At 41.6% G+C, this 18,837-nt stretch overlaps 1 protein-coding gene across 5 annotated transcripts in view; it reads left to right on the forward strand.

The window, feature by feature from the left end:
* Positions 1-16,522: 16,522 nt before the first annotated feature.
* The window catches only part of ARHGEF26 (Rho guanine nucleotide exchange factor 26), a 137,099-nt gene continuing 134,784 nt past the window's right edge, over positions 16,523-18,837 (forward strand). For all 5 annotated transcript variants that reach the window (XR_012430809.1, XR_012430808.1, XM_005546153.4 and 2 more), the window contains exons 1-2: positions 16,523-16,604; positions 17,027-18,154. Coding sequence is in view for 2 of the 5 variants with exons in the window: in XM_005546153.4 (XP_005546210.3) it covers positions 17,078-18,154 (1,077 nt within the window). In the remaining 3 variants the exon portion in view is untranslated. The remainder of the gene's footprint in view (positions 16,605-17,026; positions 18,155-18,837) is intronic.

Genomic DNA, 18,837 nt, shown 5'->3' on the forward strand with positions numbered 1-18,837 from the left:
AAAATGAATCTGGGTTGGTCTTTCAAATATTTTTTGCTTGCTGGCTGGCACTGAATATTTATCAGTAAAGAGTGTTGGAGAGACACTGCAATAGGAAAAGGATCTTGCTTCCTGGTTCTGGTGTGCTTACAAGGCAGGTTCCTAAGAGAGTGAGTGGGTGGCTTTCTCCAGCACCACGCTCCTGAAGCACTCATAGCTTCTTGAGGGCTCAACTGTTGCAGTGCATGGCAGCCACAGCACCTAGAGGTTAGCAGCCTGCCAACTGCAGTGCTTGCAGTTTCTCCAATGCCAAGCTCTTACACTGCAGTGGACAGCAGCACTCAGGGGCCAGAAATTCTCCCACTCCATGCCCCAACATCCCCTTTGGGTGCTTTTGTAGCAGAGTGAGACATCTTCCTGTGAACAATTTTTCCTAGCATCCTCAAGGGCAGATTTTTGGCAAGTTTCAGAGAGCAGATTTCCAGCAAGTTCCACTGATGTAGTATCACAGAGACTTCTTTACCATCCAGTGAGCCAAGAGGGCATTCTCTCCAACAAGGTCAGGTGTCAGTCGCAGGGATGGGGCGGGGCAGAGAGTGGAAGCTTCTTGCTTGGGTGCTCTATCTCAACCCAGAGAGTAGTGGCTGTTCCTTATATGTGCTCTTCCTGTGTTTAGTGTTCTTTTTACTTCTTACCAGTCAATCCCTAATTACTTCAATGCCTTAATGTGGTTAATAATTCTTTATACTAAACCTTCCCTGTTCAAATTATGTGACTTATCTCCCTCTTCTAATTGGATCCAGACTGATACAAACTATTCAATTCAAGAAATTAGAAAAAGAATAAAACAAAAGAAAAACAGAAGACATTACTAGTGATAAAAAAGAAATAAGTAACGTAGAAAAAAGAGTCAGCAGAATTGATAAATACATATAAGAAACCTTTAAAAAAGTTGCCAAATTTAAATAGGCAAGCTTGTATGGCAATATTAATCAAATAAATAAAAGTGGCGGCCGGGCGCGGTGGCTCAAGCCTGTAATCCCAGCACTTTGGGAGGCCGAGATGGGCGGATCACGAGGTCAGGAAATCGAGACCATCCTGGCTAACCCAGTGAAACCCCGTCTCTACTTAAAAAAAACAAAACAAAACAAAAAAAACTAGCTGGGCGAGGTGGTGGGCGCCTGTAGTCCCAGCTACTCGGGAGGCTGAGGCAGGAGAATGGCGTAAACCCGGGAGGCGGAGCTTGCAGTGAGCTGAGATCTGGCCACTGCACTCCAGCCTGGGCGACAGAGCGAGACTCTGTCTCAAAAAAAAAAAAAAAAAAAAGGGGGGGGGCTGGGTGCGGTGGCTCAGGCCTGTAATCTCAGCACTTTGGGAGGGTGAAGCAGTCGGATCACTTGAGATCAGGTGTTCAAGACTAGCCTGGCCAACATGGCGAAATTCTGTCTCTACTAAAAATACACCTGTAATCCCAGCTACTCAGGAGGCCGAGGCAGCAGAATCACTTGAACCCGAGAGGCAGAGGTTGCAGTGAGTCGAGATTGAACTACTGCACTCCATCCTGGGTGACAGAGTGATATGCCATGTCAAAATAATAATAATAATAGTAATAAGAGTACACAAATGCAGAATATTAAAAATGGGACAGAAAATATAACAAATCTTAGAAACAGAGGTGATTAAGGCAGTTAAGAGAAGAATTCAATACATCTGAGAAAATGCAAAAACAAAAATTGATTCAAGAAAAGCTATAAAATCCAAATACATAAATAACCCTGAGAGAAATATTAAAGGGCCATCGCACCAAAAAAAGCCTGGTTCAGGCAGTTTCACTGTGAAGTTTTCCAGTTTTCAAAAAGCAAGTGAGTCAGTCTTAGGCTCTTTAAACTGTTTCAGAGGGTATGGAATGAAGAAAAGAGTATCCTCATTGTAACACTTCTGTAGATCTCATAGTAAAGTACAGACAGTAATATCTGTGAGGCACTAAGATTAAGAGTAAACATGAATAAAGCAACTGATTCAGTGATGTGTACACTAAGAGAAAAGGAGGGAAAGAAACACTGTTGTTGAGGTGCCTATTACTAGTGCCAAAATACTACTGTAAGACATGCCGTCTGGGCAAAAGTGCCCCCAAAGAAAGTTTGGTTACTTTTTTTTTTGAGACGGAGCCTTGCTCTGTCACCAGTCTGGAGTGTGGTGGCGTGATCTTGGCTCACTGCAATTTCTGCTTCCCAGGTTCAGGTGATTCTCCTAGTTTGGTTACTTTTTTAAAAATAATCACAGAGTGAAATAGGCCTCTCTATAATATCTATATTAGGGGACAGTAATAGGAGTTAAAGAAAAGCTATGAGAAGATGATATGGCCAATCCACAAAGGAAGGGAGGGACAGGCTAAAACACTCACTCTGAGTTGAGCACAAGTTCTGGTGTGGTTCAAGAAAATACTTACTGAAACATTTGCTGTAAATCTGTATAGCAAGGAGCGCATTAACATAGTCAAAAGACAACAAGCTAGGAAAACATTTGCAAGCCATATAGCCAGCAAAAGCCTATTTTCCTACGTACTCAAGGTGTTCACATTGAATAAGGAAAGGATCAACTGCCCAACATAAAAATGCACAAAGGGTATGAACAAGGGGTATGAACATTGATGCATGAAAAAATATATGTAAGTAGTATATACACACATACACACATCAAAGCTTTGGCTTGGAAAATTTCCTTTTGCTTATCAGAATTCTACTTATCATACCCTCAAGAAAGGTTCTAGAGAGCTCCTTTAGCATCCCTAATTTGAATGCTCAGTGTTAATATCCCCTCTATTCAAAGGGAAATATTAAGGGTTTCTTTAAACAAATAACATCTGCATGTGAAAAAGTTAATATTACCCAAAGTGAAACCAAAATTTTCTAAAAGTGAGATCTAAAAGTCATCTATATCAACATCACCTGGATGATTTATAAAATGCAGATTCACGGGCTCTGCTGTAGCCCACAGAATAAAAATCATCTCAAGACCACAAGACCAGCAGGAGTCGACCTTGAGTGCTTTGAAAATGCTTCTCAACCGGGCACGGTGGCTCACGCCTGTAATCCCAGCATTTGGGAGGCCGAAGTGGGCGGATCATGAGGTCAGGAGATCGAGACCATCCTGCCTAATACGGTGAAACCCCATCTCTACTAAAAATACAAAAAAATTAGCTGGGCATGGTGGCGGGCGCCTGTAGTCCCGGCTACTCGGGAGGCTGAGGCAAGAGAATGGCGTGAACCCGGGAGGTGGAGCTTGCAGTGAGAAAAGATGGCATCACTGCACTCCAGCCTGTGCAACAGAGCGAGACTCTCTCAAAAAAAAAAAAAAAAAAAAAAAGAAAATGCTTCTCAGGCAATTCATATGTTCATTTGACTGTGAGAATTCAGCCCCTGCGAATCAATAATAAATGTCTACCTTTGTTTTTATAGATTGTATAAGGTGTTTTTCACAAGCATTTTAAAATTTCATGCTCACATCCAGTCTGGGTGGCTGTCTGGGCTAGGAGTATTAGCTCCACTTTCAAAATAAGGAAATTAAAGTCAGAGAGATTTAGGGACTTATTCAAAGATTCACCTAGAAAATGGTAGAGCTCAGATTTCATTATATTTTCATGACCACAAGTTCTGTCTTTATCCATATGTAGAGCTCATACAAACCCCCTAAAACTCACATTTCTTCACATTTGCAGAACCAACTCACAGTGGTTCTTCAGAACAAAGTGACAACAACAGGTAGAAACAGCAGTAGTAAAGGATTGCAAGTACCTTGGGAACTCATGGCTCCATGAGGCAGAAGTTGATCTCACAGATGTGGAAACTGATGGCCAGATGGTTGAATGGTTACATGGCTGTCCCTTCAAGAAGGAAGGGTCAGGAACATATCTATAATAGGAGACAGTGATAGGAATTAAAGAAAAACTATGAGAAGATGAGATGGTTCAACCCACAAAGAAAAAATGGAGGCACGGGCTAAAACACTCACCCTGAGCTGAGCACAAGTTCTGGTGTGGTTCAAGAATAACTGAGCCAAAGACACTCAGCAGCAGAAGCAGCAAGAGCAGTATCAGTGACAATGACCCCAGGCCAGAGACAAGAAGCCAAGCATGTCACCCAGAGCCTCTGCCTCCATGGATTCTGTAGTTGGAGGACTCACATATTTCTGTAGCCCTTTCTTCCCAGATGCTCGAGAATCCCACTGCAGCAGAATTTGCTCTTGATCCACGGCCAGGCCTGTGAATCCCAGCATAAAGACCTCAGGAGAGATTCTGGTAGCCCCAGCTACAGACTTGCTCTCTGCTCCTTATGCTGGGGACTTTATGCCAGTGTCTGAGTGTTTCCCTGGCCCCACAGTCCACCTTGCATCTACATACCCCTTTAGTGACCTCTATATGTATCTCTTCCCCTAGAACCCTATAACACCATGTCCCTAGATGGAGCTGGCTTTCGGGATAGAAACCATCTCAGCACTGGGACATTTCTGAATTGCTAAAAGAGTCTGTCCACTGAAACAATTTGCTGATCCCCTAGGGAAGCCATTATAGAACCTTATGACAACTATATGTTAATGAGTTTATCCATGTTTTTGCCTGAAGTTGCTGTTTGTTCATTTTAATTGCTTTGCAGAATTCCAAAGTGGATCTATACTATACTTTTAAATCCCTTCTTCTGATGGTAGATAATTGAGTAGTTTCCAATTTTGGCATGTAATAAATATTGCTTTTATGCTAATAATGAATTTTTATTTCATATACATGAAATTGTTGTATAATCAGGTTTAGAAGATAATGCCAAAGAGTTATGTAAAGTAGACTACCAAGTTACTCTCCTACAGGAGAGTTCCTGTTGCTCAGGATCCTCACCAACAATTAGTATTGTGAGACTTGACTTTTTTTTTTGTATTTTTAGTGGATATGGGGTTTCACCATGTTAGCCAGGATAGTCTCAATCTTTTTCTCATGATCCACCTGCCTCGACCTCCCAAAGTGCTGGGATTACAGGTGTGAGCCACTGCACCCGGCCAGAGACTTTACATTTTTGTTAAACTGCTGATTGTGTGTGTGTGTTTTCTTTTTTTTTTCATTTCTCTCATGACTAATGAGATGAAGCACTTTTCATATGCTTTTGGACCATTAGGATTTACTCTTACCTGAAGAGTGTACTCAAGTGTTTTGTCCATTTTTCTAATTGATTGTAATGAGTTCTTCATGTATTTTAAATACTAGTCTTTCGCAAACATTTTCTCCCATTCTGTTGCTTGTCGTTTTATTCTTTATGGTGCCATTGAATTATTATTATTATTATTTTTTGAGACGGAGTCTCACGCTGTTGCCCAGGCTGGAGTGAAGTGGCATGATCTTGGCTCACTGCAACCTCTGCCTGCCGGGTTCAAGCGATTCTCCTGCCTGAGCCTCCCGAGTAGCTGGGACTTACAGGCGCATGCCACCATGCCTAGCTAATTTTTGTATTTTTTAGTAGAGACGGGGTTTCACCATATTGGCCAGGCTGGTCTCAAATTGCTGATAATTATTTTTCAAAAATATGTTTATAATGAAATTTTACACCTCAGAAAATGATTTGTTCTTTCATTTTAAGAGACTAGGGTAATGATTATTTGGAGGAAAGGCATTAGAAAAGATTACATATTCCATGGCATATTCTTCTGTAATGCTTGGAGTTTTATCATGATTATGTATTCCTTCATTCAACAAATATTTACTGAGCACCTAATGTATGCCAAGAAAGGCTCTAGGTCTTAGAGATCCATTACTGAACAAAAGAGACAAAGACTCCTGGCCTAATGGAATTTACAAAAGAGGACTCTATATTGCTTTTATTTAGAAAAAAAAGCTACAAAAGACTCTGGTTTCTATCACACTTTCATTTTGCACTTTCAAATATCTATATATAAAAACAACATGGCACAGAACTCAGAGTAAATACTTGAAAAGATAAGCAAAAGCTTTTGGTCAAGAGTTGCTATTGATTTTTCCCTTATTTCAGCAGCAAATTTTCCAGAAAGCACACTAAAATGTCAGACCCCAGGCCTCTCAAACATATAATACAAAACCATATAAAATGTTTATTTTAAAACACCTTAGTGTAATAAGCCATCTTAAATCAATGATGCAGGTAGTTTAAATGTGAGTCAGATTCTGGGCTGGCTTTGTCTATAGTAATGATATTTAAATTTCATTTTGAGTCAGTGATACATACACAAGGAAAAATAAATAGATGAGCACGTACGATATATGGAATAAATATATCTCGCTTTCATTCAGGATCCACCTCCTCCAACCCACTCGCCCTCCACCACCACAGCCACAGTTAGCAGCTTCTTGTGTGTTCTTCAGAAGGTGTTGAATTATGTACAGACACATAGGGATTATGTATGTAGTTCTATGTTTTAACTGTTCTGTACTGCCAGGTTAATTCTGTGAGCAGAGGCTACAGATTTGGGGGATAGGAGCTTGTGATATCAAAATCACAAGTTCAGAACTGGGCCAGGTGAAGCTGAAAGGGGGTCCCTGAAAAAGCCTCTGCACTCCCAGGCTGGCACCCTTGCTGGTGCAAGCAGCCTGAGAATTGCTGGGATGCCGCATGAAGGTGGCAATGCCCTCCAGTGGATCCCAGGCTACACCCCTCCCACCTCAGCCCAGGCTTCGGAGTGAATATTGATGTCGATGGCTTCACTTCACCCCTTCTGTCCTCAAAAATAAAATGACTGCTGATGTCATGCCATATCCACTTCCTTCTTGATTTCTGGGCACTTCCCTCTCCTCGCCACCCACCATTTTGCCTGTGGGATGTCACTGCCCTTCTGTGCTCAACCCCTTCCTTTGCCTGTCCTACATTCAGCATAGCTTTCCTGAGTGCAAACTTGAAGCAATTTCTTGTCTTCTGTTAGTTCCTGCCCTACCCACACCTTTGGTCTCCTATGCTTCAGGCTTCTTCACAGGCCCAACAGCCAGTGCTCTGAGAAAGGTGTCTAGGTCTATAACGTCATCAGCCTTGGGGGATCAAGTTAATATATACAGTGCATATTTTACAAATATCCCTCTCCCCTGTACTAAAAAAGTCTCTCCAAAATAGGATTGCCAGTTTTAACTTTAAAAAAATGGGATGCTTAGTTCAATTTCAATTTCAGATAAACAAGTGATTTTTTAAGCATATATCTGATGCAATTATCTTTCATCTGTATTTAATCTGCCAGTTCTATTTCCAAACCAGTTGAGCAGTTAAATTAAACAGTCCTTCTAATCTGCATGTCTTTGGCCTGAAAAACAAAGTTCTAATCCTCCTTTCAATGACTGTGGCCCATACACAGCAAAATGTCCCACCAATTTCAAAACTGGGCATTTTGAGTAGCCTTGGGTCAGTGCAGGAGGTATTTCAAAGCGGTTGCTAGGTGGCAGACCTCAACCCTGGAAAGCATTTTTCACATTCTATTAGTACTGCTGGGTGAGACTAGCTTGGTAGTCAGCCCAAATGTGTATGATTTAGAGAGCTTTACTTTGTTACCATTTTTTCTTCCAATTTAAAATCAATAGCAAAACCAGGTTCAAATAGCACATCTAAAAAGCTTTGTCTTTTGAGCCAAATGCCAGAATGTCTAGGTAAACACAGAACCAAGTAATCACAGGCTTCATTTATTTCAGCTATTTTTCTCTGCTGGACTTTTGAGGCAGATAAGACTAGATTTCTTCCAAACAGATCTGGGCAGGAGAAAACTTGAAAGTACCGGCCGGTCTTAAGTATCCTCACATGATTCTTGATATAAATTTACCTGGAAAACAGAGTGGACACAACAGATTTGTTCTTTTAAATCTTGAGTTTTTTGCAAACATTAAACTGGTTGTACAAAAGGAACAGTGTGACATACCTTTGTTCAAATTACTTAACAAACTTCATGAAACAAGAATTGTGATTCTACATGCTGTCTTGTTAAACAGCGAAAGAGCAGGATCCAGGAAAGGACAAAAAAGAAGAGAAATAATAAAAATAATAGTAATAGTGATTATAGCACCTCAACCCAATTTCCTCAAAAAGTACCAGAACCCTTAGAGCATGTTGATGCATCATGATTTCACCATTAAGATAGCATTAAGAGCAGACTCTAAATTAAACATAACAAAATTAAATAATACCTGCATCTTTGTTCAATAAAGCATTCTCTTTAACTGTCTTACATCTTCCAGGCATTCAGGGATGGGAACAAAGCAAAGAATTACAGAAATTAAGAGCTGGAAGGAATTTTACAGTTTTTTCACCGGTGCTCAGATTTTGCAAAGAAATAATTTAAATGTCTATTAATAGGAAATTTGCTAATGAATCATGTACTATTAGGTGAAACCATATGAAATTCCTGATATTTGACTGTTTTTGACTTACAAAAATGGCAATTTTATTTGATCTACCTAACGCTCTGCAGTTATTAAAAATATATGGTAGTTCTATAAGTATTGGCATTAAATGAATTGTATTTAAGGTAAATTGTAAGGAACAGAGGAGTGTTACAGGGTGCCAGTGTGTAGCATGTGTAGGGATATATATGCTTACTAATGTCTACCATACATCTGAATTTATAAAGTACAAGAAACTGTTAACAGTGGACGCCTCTAGCGGGCCAACTTGGAAACTAGAGACAAGAGTGACAGAGATATTTTTACTTTTACGCAGTCCTAATTTTTACTACATGCATGTATTAAATATTTTACAGCAAACACAAAACAAAAAACAAAGCAACAAGGAAATCACTGTTTAGAGAGGTAAAGCGTCTGTACAAACCATACTGTGAGCTCATACTAGAACACGTTGAACAAAGTGGCTGCTCAATTGCTTACCTCATTCCTACAATTCAAAGAACAAAAGCGAACAGCTCTTGGTGGCTGCCAGTTGTGGGAGCCACTCTATACTCTGACCTCACGGTTTACCTGGGATCTTAATTACTCTAGTTAAATGGGGACCTTCCCCCTCAAAACATGGTGTCACTGGAGGTTCAATGCATTACCTTTCAATCATTCTCACTGCGGTTGTGGGTGAACAGATTGCATGCTGCAGGCAAGCGCTGGGAGCAAGAAAGAAGCCCTTCTCCACCTGGTGAAGTCTTCTAGCCATTTGCCTTCCATCTGGCCATGGAGAGTCCTCGGAGTCATTTTCAACAAGTCCTAACCCTTTTCTCATTATGATCTTTACTCTTTATCATGGAGTTAAAAATAATAGAATTTTATTCTAATTATTTGCTGTTCAAGAGGGGGAAAATAAATTAGAATTCAGTTTTTTGCGCACTTATCTGGTTAGGTCTCCCCTACTCTTTGCCCCCATCCCCATTTCCTACTTTCCTACAACCATTAGACCGGCCACATCCAAATTATTCTAATCTATACCAGTGCTTCCCAAACTGTGCTTGAGAGGAGGAAATACTTCATGTTGCAGTTCAAGAAACTGTGGTCTTAGAGATTAAATGACTTGTCTTCATTCCAACAGTTCAAAAGTGGTAAACACAAACTCAAACCCAGCTTCCTGATGTCTAATCAAGTGTCCTCAGTCTTGAAACTAAAACTGTTTATTTCTCCCTTATCGTCCATCTACTGCCCTATTTTTCTCCTTCCTTTTACTGTCACAATTCCCACCATTGCAGTTAAGTTCCTAGACTGTTTTCTACTTGTCTTCTCCATAAGCCCTGCCAGCTGGGTTCAGTGCCCACCAAGACTGAAGGTGCCAGTTGCAAGGGCACTAAGTGAGCAGCATCTTTAGCATTCAATGCTATCTAAGGTTGGTCTTTCCTGATATACCATGGCAAGAATCATCTGCCTATTTACTTTATCACTGCACCCATAGCCAGCTGAGGGCGAGGTACCAACCACGAGTTGAATAAATATTAGGTGACTGACAGGGCTGCTGATATGACTTTCCTTTCGGAAACTTCCTTTCTCAGGCTTTTGTGGCTTTCTTCCTACTTGGATGACATCCCTTCCTCCACCTCCTTTTCCTTATAACTTCGGGCATTTTCACCAATTGATCAATCTGTCCATTACTGAAGCAATACTGGAGATAAAGAACCAGTCTGACGTTGGGGTGTTTATATTATTTGTAAAAAACATAAATACATAATGGAATCACAAACAATATAACAATATAGCGTAATAATCATGAGCCAGGCTGCATGGCTTTTTAACTCTCTGTGCTATACTTAATTTTCTTGTGTATAAATGGATTATGGTAGTAGTTCTTACTTCATAAGGTTGTTGTGAGGATTAAATTATATAATACAGTTGAAGCACTTCAAAGAGGGTCTGTATACTGTAAGTGCTCACAAAATGTTAACATGTAAGATAATATATAAATCATTAGTAAGTGTTGTAGAAAGTCTCCTTTTAAGAACTTTTTTCCCAAAGAGATCTAGTCAATTTTCAAAACCTGTTTTTCAAGTATCCTCTCCAGATTTTTCTTTATCATTTTGACTTACCACTCCATTGTCTCAGGAATCACGGGGATATTACCCTGTTTAGGACATTGAAGATTTGAGAAACGGAGAACAGGAGCCTCAAATAACAGCCAGCATCAACCAGCTGTGAGGCATGAGAGGGGGGCTTTGTCCTCCTGACCCAGACAACCCCACAGCTGGCTCCCTGCTGCCACATGAGAAAACCTAGGTGAGACCTACTGAAGAATTGCCAAGCCAGCCCACAAAATGGTGAAAAATAACAAATAATAGAAGTTGCTATTTTATGTCACTAAGTGTTGGAGTGGCTTGTTTCACAGCAAAACATAATCTAAATATCACTATTAATCCAGCCATGCAGAGTAAACATAACATTTTGGTGAATATTCAAAATCTAGGCATTATACATATACACAAATATGTTTTATATATTTAGAAGTAGTTTTACATACAGCTATTTGCACTTTGTAAAACTCAAAGTAGGATAGTTTGCATAGTGTGTATTAAAACAGCTTTCTAAAAAAATTTAATCATATATTTTGAATTTTTGTATAATTATAATTGCGTATAATTATTTTTGGTGGTTGCATTGCACATCATGGTTTATTAGCCAGTCCCTTGCTGATAGATATTTAGCCTGTTGCTAACTTTTGGCCACCATAACAAAAGGTTTATTTAAGTTAATCAGTATTTTGGTTAAGTATCATCTAATTGCTCTTCAGAAAGATGTACCAATTTACATTCTTACCATGAATGATTCAGAATTCTCTTTTGTCTGTGCTTTTACCAACAGTGAGTATTGCCTTTTTAAAAGACAATCTTGTATGGGCGCTGTGGCTCACGCCTGTAATCCCAGCACTTTGGGAGGCCGAGGCTGGTGGATCATGAGGTCAGGAGTTCAAGACCAGTCTGGCCAAGATGGTGAAACCCCATCTCTACTAAAAATACAAAAATTAGCTGAGTATGGTGGTGGACACCTGTAATCCCAGCTACCTGGGAGGCTGAGGCAGAGAACTGCTTGTACCCAGGAGGTGGAGGTTGCAGTGAGCCAGGATCGTGCCACTGCACTCCAGCCTGGGCAACAGAGTGAGACCCCATCTCAAAAAAAAAAAAAAGGACAATCTTTGCTAATCTAATAAATGAAAAATTACCTCATTACTTCTTAAATTTTGTTTTTATTATTGGGATTGAGTATATTTTGATGTACAGTGGACACCCTTCTCCAAAATGCTTATTCTTACTCTGTTCATTTTACAACTTTTGTTATCTTATTCTTATTAATTGTATGATATAGCCATTTAACACTTTGTCATATATATTTATTTATATATTTTAATATATAATATGTATTTTTAATATATAATATATAAATATTTAAATATATGACTATTTATATTTATATTTATATTTTATATTTATATTTATATTTTATACGTATTTAAACATTTTTCTCTAATTTCCTTCTAACAGAAGATTTCCCTCAAAATTTATGGGTTTATGTGGCATTTCTCAATGCACAAAGGCTAAAATGTTTAAATTGTCAAGTCTGTCAATGTTTTGTTTTTTATTTCTGACACTGGTGTCATCATATTCATTTTTTAGAAGATGACAAAGTTTAAGTATCTTCAAAGAGTATGTATTAGTCCATTTTCATACTGCTAAAAAGATACTACCTGAGATTAGGTAATTTGTAAAGGAAAGAGGCTCAATGGACTCACAGTTCCATATGGCCAGGGAAGCGTCAGGAAACTTACGCTCATGGCAGAAGGTGAAGAGAAAGCAAGAACCTTCTTCACAGGGTGGCAAAAGAGAGAAGTGCAAGCAGGGGAAGTGTTAGATGCTTATAAAACCAAAAGATCTCTTGAGAACTCACTCACTATCATGAGAACAGCATGGAGGAAACTGCCCCATGATCCAATCACCTCCCTCCATAAACACATGGGGATTACAATTTGAGATGAGATTTGGATGGGGACACAGAGCCAAACTGCCAAATCGTATCAGAGTAGTTAGTTGTCATTCAGGTAAAATCTCAATCCCTCAGTCTCTGTTGCATACCACATTCTATTCTCACCAAATTCAGCCAAATTAATATCCCATAACTTCTAAATGCAAACTGTGTTTTGGTGAGCTTAGTTTCTTGCATGTTTTGATGCCTGGGCTCTGGAGTATTATAAAGAAAAAGTTTAGGATTCTGATTCAACCACTTATCAACAGTATGAGAAGAGCTTTTTGGGCTTCAGCTTCACATTTAAGTAGGCTTAAGACTAATGTGTGATTAACTTACGTGTAACAAACAACACAGCTTAACATACAGTTGGCACTTAATGAATATCAGTTCTCCAGCCATCTCTCCATGTTTTTGCTTATCCTGGGACATCTTTCTGTGACATCATTCTCCTCTTCTCCACCTTGTGATACTTTACCTACCCATCTGGGCCAGTTTTATCCAGACTCCTTCACAAAGGTTTCCATAGAACAGAGAGCTTACTATGCATCTTACACAGTGTGGGTGTCTTACATTACTATTTTAATGTTTCAGTCATGTTTCCATGAGCCAAACTGTAAGGTTCAGGAATGTCTGTCCTAATAATGCTTGGCACTTGAATGCACCCGATAAATATTTGTTCAATGTATAAACAAAAGGTGCATGGGATGGGATATATTGGAAAACTGGACATATATTGTAATAAGACAAGCTAACAATTTGTGTTTAAAAATTAGCCTAATTATTGTGTTTGGGACACAAAATTTGTGACCAATGTGAATTCATTTAGTAAATGTAGCCATATATATCTTGCATTATACCATTGAATATTCTAATAGTTCTATATACCATTGGAATACGCCAGCGGAAAATATCATTACAAATATTCGACATACTGTATTTCTTCAATTTTAAGAACAATTTGGTACCACATGCTAATTTCTCTGAAAATGGGATGTATCTTACTATCAAATAAACAGCCAGTGGTCAGGTGACAGTGATGATATAGTTGGCATTGCCTATATTTGAACATGGGCATAAATGAATTGTCATCATTTCTAGTAAATTCTATGAAATTTAGTCCTACTGTGTCAAAGCCACATGCCAAGAAACACAGTTGAAGGCAGGAGAAATTACCAGATATGACAGATTAGGTGAAAGAAATTTCAAAGCAAAGAGAGGTTGATATAACCAATTCATGTTTCATGCAGGACTATGGTTGAGGCATGAAACTACAATTTGTGAGAAGCTTTCTCCTGGACATTAATAGAGAAGCTGCATAGCTTGTATTGATATACAATTCAGTTGAACAAGAAAACTATGTGTTTAGTCAAATGGGATAGTGCCAGTATCACATTTGCAGAATGAGTGTCATTGTCTAGGAAGCAAATCCCAGAAACAAGACTGGAACATCCTTTTAAGAAACGGTGCACTATCAACGGCACTGTGTGGAAAAACTCACATAGGAATGCTTTTCATGAAAAGGTATTCAGAAGAATCAGGCTCAATGTTCGGGACTTCAGTAAATTTATTTTGCTTATATTTTCTTTCCCACACATACACAGTACTAAACAAATCTATGTATAAGTGTCTAAAAGTACCCAGTAAGTATAAAGTAAGAATTCGATATGACATAACATTTTGTCTTAGTTTAATTAGCAGCTCTTTTCCTTTCTTGGTGGAACATATAATTGAAGATATCTTAGATTTGAATAGATACCAATACATTGAATAGGCACCAGGCCTGTGAGTTTGTAAACTTCCCTCAGTGAAGGACCACAGCTTGGTGTTTTGTTGTTGTTTTGGTAGGTATTTTGTTGTTTGTTGGAAATGAGGTAAGAAGATCGTATGAAGTCTTCACAAATATCGGTTACACTTGTTTGTAGAGGCAACATAATTTCAAGAAAAGCCACCTTCTCACATCACCTTTTATAGCTTCTTAATATAGGTCACAGGTTGTGTTTTGAATTAGGTGAATACTCCATTTCTCATTAGGTAACCACTTTTGAAATTAATTTATTATATTTTTCCAACATAACAGCAGTACATGTTGGTATAGAAAACACCTTATATTTAAAAAAAAATAGTCTGTGTATCTACGCCTGAGTATGTAATCAGCCATATGTCTTCCGCCCAATTTGGAAAATTTCTTTTTTAAAAATTTTCTTAGGCCAGGAGCGGTGGCTCACACCTGTAATTCCCAGAACTTTGGGAGGCCAAGGTGGGCGGATCACCTGAGGTCGGGAGTTCCAGCCCAGCCTGACCAACATGGAGAACCCTTTCACTACTAAAAATACAAAATTAGCCGGACGTGGTGGCACATGCCTGTAATCCCAGCTACTCGGGAGGCTGAGGCAGGAGAACCGCTTGAACCTGGGAGGTCTGGAGGTTGTGGTGCGCCAAGCTCGCGTCATTGCACTCCAGCCTGGGCAACAAGAGCTAAACTCCGTCTCAAAAAAAAAAAAAAGGTTTCTTATACATTTTTCGATGCCATTTATTCTTTTCTTTGTTTATGAAAATGTCTCAGATCAAAGTAATATATCTTCATTGCATAGTATATTTTGTAAGTACAGAAAAATATAAAGAAGCATGAAACATATTATCCTTCATCTCACCACCCAGAGATCACATGTTAATATTTTTGGCCATTGCATTCAATTTAGGGCAAAAACAGGCAGCGTAACTTGCACACAGTGGATGCTCACTGCATCCCTGCTGAATGCATGAATGCTGAAAGAGAACTTGGAGAAGGGCCCATATGTCTTGCTAATAGAATCAATTACACAGCTCTTATGGTCTAAAATTATTTGTCTTCTCAAGTTTGCCTGATTATTGTCACACAGCAGGAGACTGGCCAAGACACAGCCATCTTTCTACTATTTGGCAACCAAGCACTTTGGAAGAAATGGTCACTGTTTTCACTTCATTCCTGTCATTCATTCACTCATTCATTAAATAAATATTAAGTGCCTACCATGTGCCTGAAATACGGAGAAAAAAAAAAACAAAAACATGACCCCTGCCCTCATTGAAATTACCTTGTAAAGACAAAACAGACAATAAACATAAACACATAAATACATATATATAATATACAAAATTTGACAAGTGCAGAAATAGAAGAGAACAAGTGACTGGGAAAATAAACGGGGCAATGGTATAATTAAGGAGTGGACACTGCCTTTCTCATGCAGTGTCAAGTCAGGTCAAGAAGGAACGAAAGGGAAGGTTCTGAGGCTAGCAAACTTTGAGTGTGGCCAAAAAAATAATGAAGGAGAAAGTGATGATGGAAAGACTAGGCTGAAGAGTTACGGCAGTAGTGCAGTGTCTTCTTGTAAGCCATGGTAAGGATTTTGAGTTGTAGTCTATGTACTGTTAGAAACCAATACTATTTTTGTAGTGTAAATTGAGCTTATTTTTCATAGATAGATTTCAAGATTCAAAGCATACAAGGACCAAAAATAATTATATGAAAACTCTCCCTCCCTCCGGTTTCCTAGTCACCCAGTTTCCCACTTCAGAGCTGCCAGTCTTTCCTACAGAAAGACTCTAGGCACAAACAAGCACATCTATCTGTTTATAATATAATGCATGCTCAGCAGTGAAACAAGCCCATCTGATTAAGACCACCTGAATGCTGAGTGGGCATGACTCTGCGTTAGAATGCTGCGCTACTACCCACGCGTCTCACAAAGTCTACTCCGCCGCGCGTTCTGTTTCAACACACCTCCGGGATTCAGGGCTTCCTAAGCTGCAATTCAGCAGGACTCCCTTGCTTGTTCTCACGCTATGCCCCTGGCAACAACCCCGCGCGCCTACACTCCAGTGCCGCCGCAGCTACTAGTCCGCAACTTCCAGCCCAAACGCTGGAGCTCAGAACCCACCTCAGGTGCGCTCCTCTGTTTCCCAGGCAGACTGGGGCTGATTGCAGGCGCGCGGGGGCGGGAAGACGGCTTCTTGCTTCTGGCTGCAACGGAGGCGGATCTGGGCGGGGCCGAAACGGGGGCGGGGCCAAGTGTGTGGGCGTAGTCAAGCGTGGGGGCGGGGCCGGTGCCGCGGTCGGCGGCAGCGTTCTCTTAAGCTCTCGCGGCGGCGCTTCGGTCCCGGACCCGGGCCACCCACGGGGCAGTGGGTGCTCCTTGGCCCCGGACATTGCAAGTCCCAGAAGGTAAATTTGCCTGGGAGCCGCGCATCTGGAGCACGAGGGTACCCATGATGAGGGCGGGCGGCTGGATGGCAACAGAAGGGAGCGTCCCGCGGCGAGTTTCCCAAGAAAGCTGAACTCGTCCCAAGTTTCTTGTGCCTCGGCTTGCACTCAGTGAATTGGTGGCGGGCTCGTTTGGTGCGGGTGGTCTTTTGGCGTGGGAGGGACGCGGAGTTGATTGGATTAATCCATTTGGGCGGCACCCCAGATTTCTGCCTGGGACCGCGCACCGCAGTGGTGCAGTTTTTGCCCGAGAAAGGGCGGGTAAGTGCGGTGCAGTCGTGTCCTGCGCAGCAGCAGGGGGACCGCCGGACTCGGAGCACGCGAGTCGGCCAGGCGTCCCCGCCTATCCGCAGGCACAGTTTCCTAACTTCTTTCCTCTTTAGGCAAGACTGACCCGGTGTTGCTCCTACCGGGGCTGACTTCGAGGCCCGGCTATGGACGGCGAGAGCGAAGTGGATTTTTCTAGCAACAGCATAACCCCTTTGTGGCGGAGGCGGTCGATTCCTCAGCCCCAGCTGCTGGGCCGGAGCAAGCCGAGGCCCCAGTCCTACCAGAGCCCCAACGGGTTGCTAATTACAGATTTTCCGGTGGAGGACCGAGGGACGCTCCCTGCAGCGCAGACTGTCGCCCAGGTGCCCACCGACTCGGACAGCGGGACGGTACATAGGAGCCCCCTGCTTCTGGGAGCCCAGCGGAGAGCGGTGGCCAATGGTGGGACGGCATCCCCGGAGTACAGGGCTGCCTCTCCTCGACTTCGACGGCCCAAGTCACCCAAGCTCCCCAAAGCGGTGCCGGGAGGCTCCCCGAAATCCCCAGCAAATGGCCCGGTGACCTTGCCTGCGCCGCCGCCGCCGGTTCTGCGCTCTCCGCGGACTCCTAACGCGCCCGCCCCCTGCACCCCCGAAGAGGACCCGACTGGGTTGAATGCCAGCCCGGTGCCTTCGCCCACTGCAAATGGCCTTGCCGCTAATAACGATTCTCCTGGGTCGGGTTCACAGTCCAGCCAGAAGGCTAAGGAGCCCGAACGGGGGCTCTCTTCTGCGCCCCAGAAAAGTTCTTCAGAACAAAAACTTCCCCTCCAAAGGCTCCCCTCCCAGGAGAACGAGCTCCTCGAGAATCCTTCCGTGGTTTTGAGTACAAACAGCCCCGCCGCCCTCAAAGTGGGGAAGCAGCAGATCATTCCGAAGAGTCTGGCCTCGGAAATTAAAATAAGTAAATCCAACAATCAGAATGTGGAGCCCCACAAGAGACTCCTCAAGGTGCGCAGCATGGTGGAGGGCCTAGGAGGACCTCTGGGTCACGCAGGGGAGGAGAGTGAGTTCGATAACGACGTGGATAGCCCAGGGTCTCTGCGGAGAGGCTTGCGGTCCACGTCTTATCGCAGGGCAGTGGTCAGTGGCTTTGATTTTGACAGTCCTACCAGTTCGAAGAAGAAGAACAGAATGTCCCAGCCTGTTCTGAAAGCAGTGATGGAAGACAAGGAGAAGTTTTCCAGTCTGGGAAGGATAAAGGTAAAAGTGGGCAGGAGTGTGACACGCCATTCACTAAGCCAAAAGTAAATGTGTTGGGGGTGGGGAGGAGGAGCATAGAGAAAACCCGAAGAAGTCATTCCCTTTTAATTCTGTGTTTTGCTGTTGATTACTAGTGTACATCCAGCTCTTGGCCACTTTGATGCTGGCCGGCACAGCCGAGTTTAGTGCAGCTTTGTTGGAAGAAGTGAAATTCATCACCTTTAAATTTCTAAGCTCAGGCAGAATTGGGGGGACAAGAGTGAAATATGGCAGATTATTGGCTGAATGAGTCTTGACCACTTTTAAAAGAGATAGCTGAAAGGGGGAGGAGCATGCTCAGACCCGCACTCTGCAGTCAAGTTGTGTGGAGTTTGCTCAGAGGTTTCCGTCAATGGTAGCTGTTATCACAGCTGATTCAGAAAAATGCTGATTCCTGGTTGTGTGGAGTTTGCTCAGAGGTTTCCGTCAATGGTAGCTGTTATCACAGCTGATTCAGAAAAATGCTGATTCCTGTTTGAGCCTGTTGATTATTTTTTTGCTTTTACTTACTGAATTGTTTTTTGAGTGGTTACTACACACTTGATGTCATTCAGGTAGAATGTGAATTTGAAAATCAACTGCCAGGATCACAAAAGACACAAATCTTTTGTCATCTTTTTTGTTGCTTGTTTTTGTCACCATGG

The sequence above is a fragment of the Macaca fascicularis genome, chromosome 2 (assembly GCF_037993035.2).
Source record: "Macaca fascicularis isolate 582-1 chromosome 2, T2T-MFA8v1.1".
NCBI classification, from domain to species: Eukaryota; Metazoa; Chordata; class Mammalia; order Primates; family Cercopithecidae; genus Macaca; species Macaca fascicularis.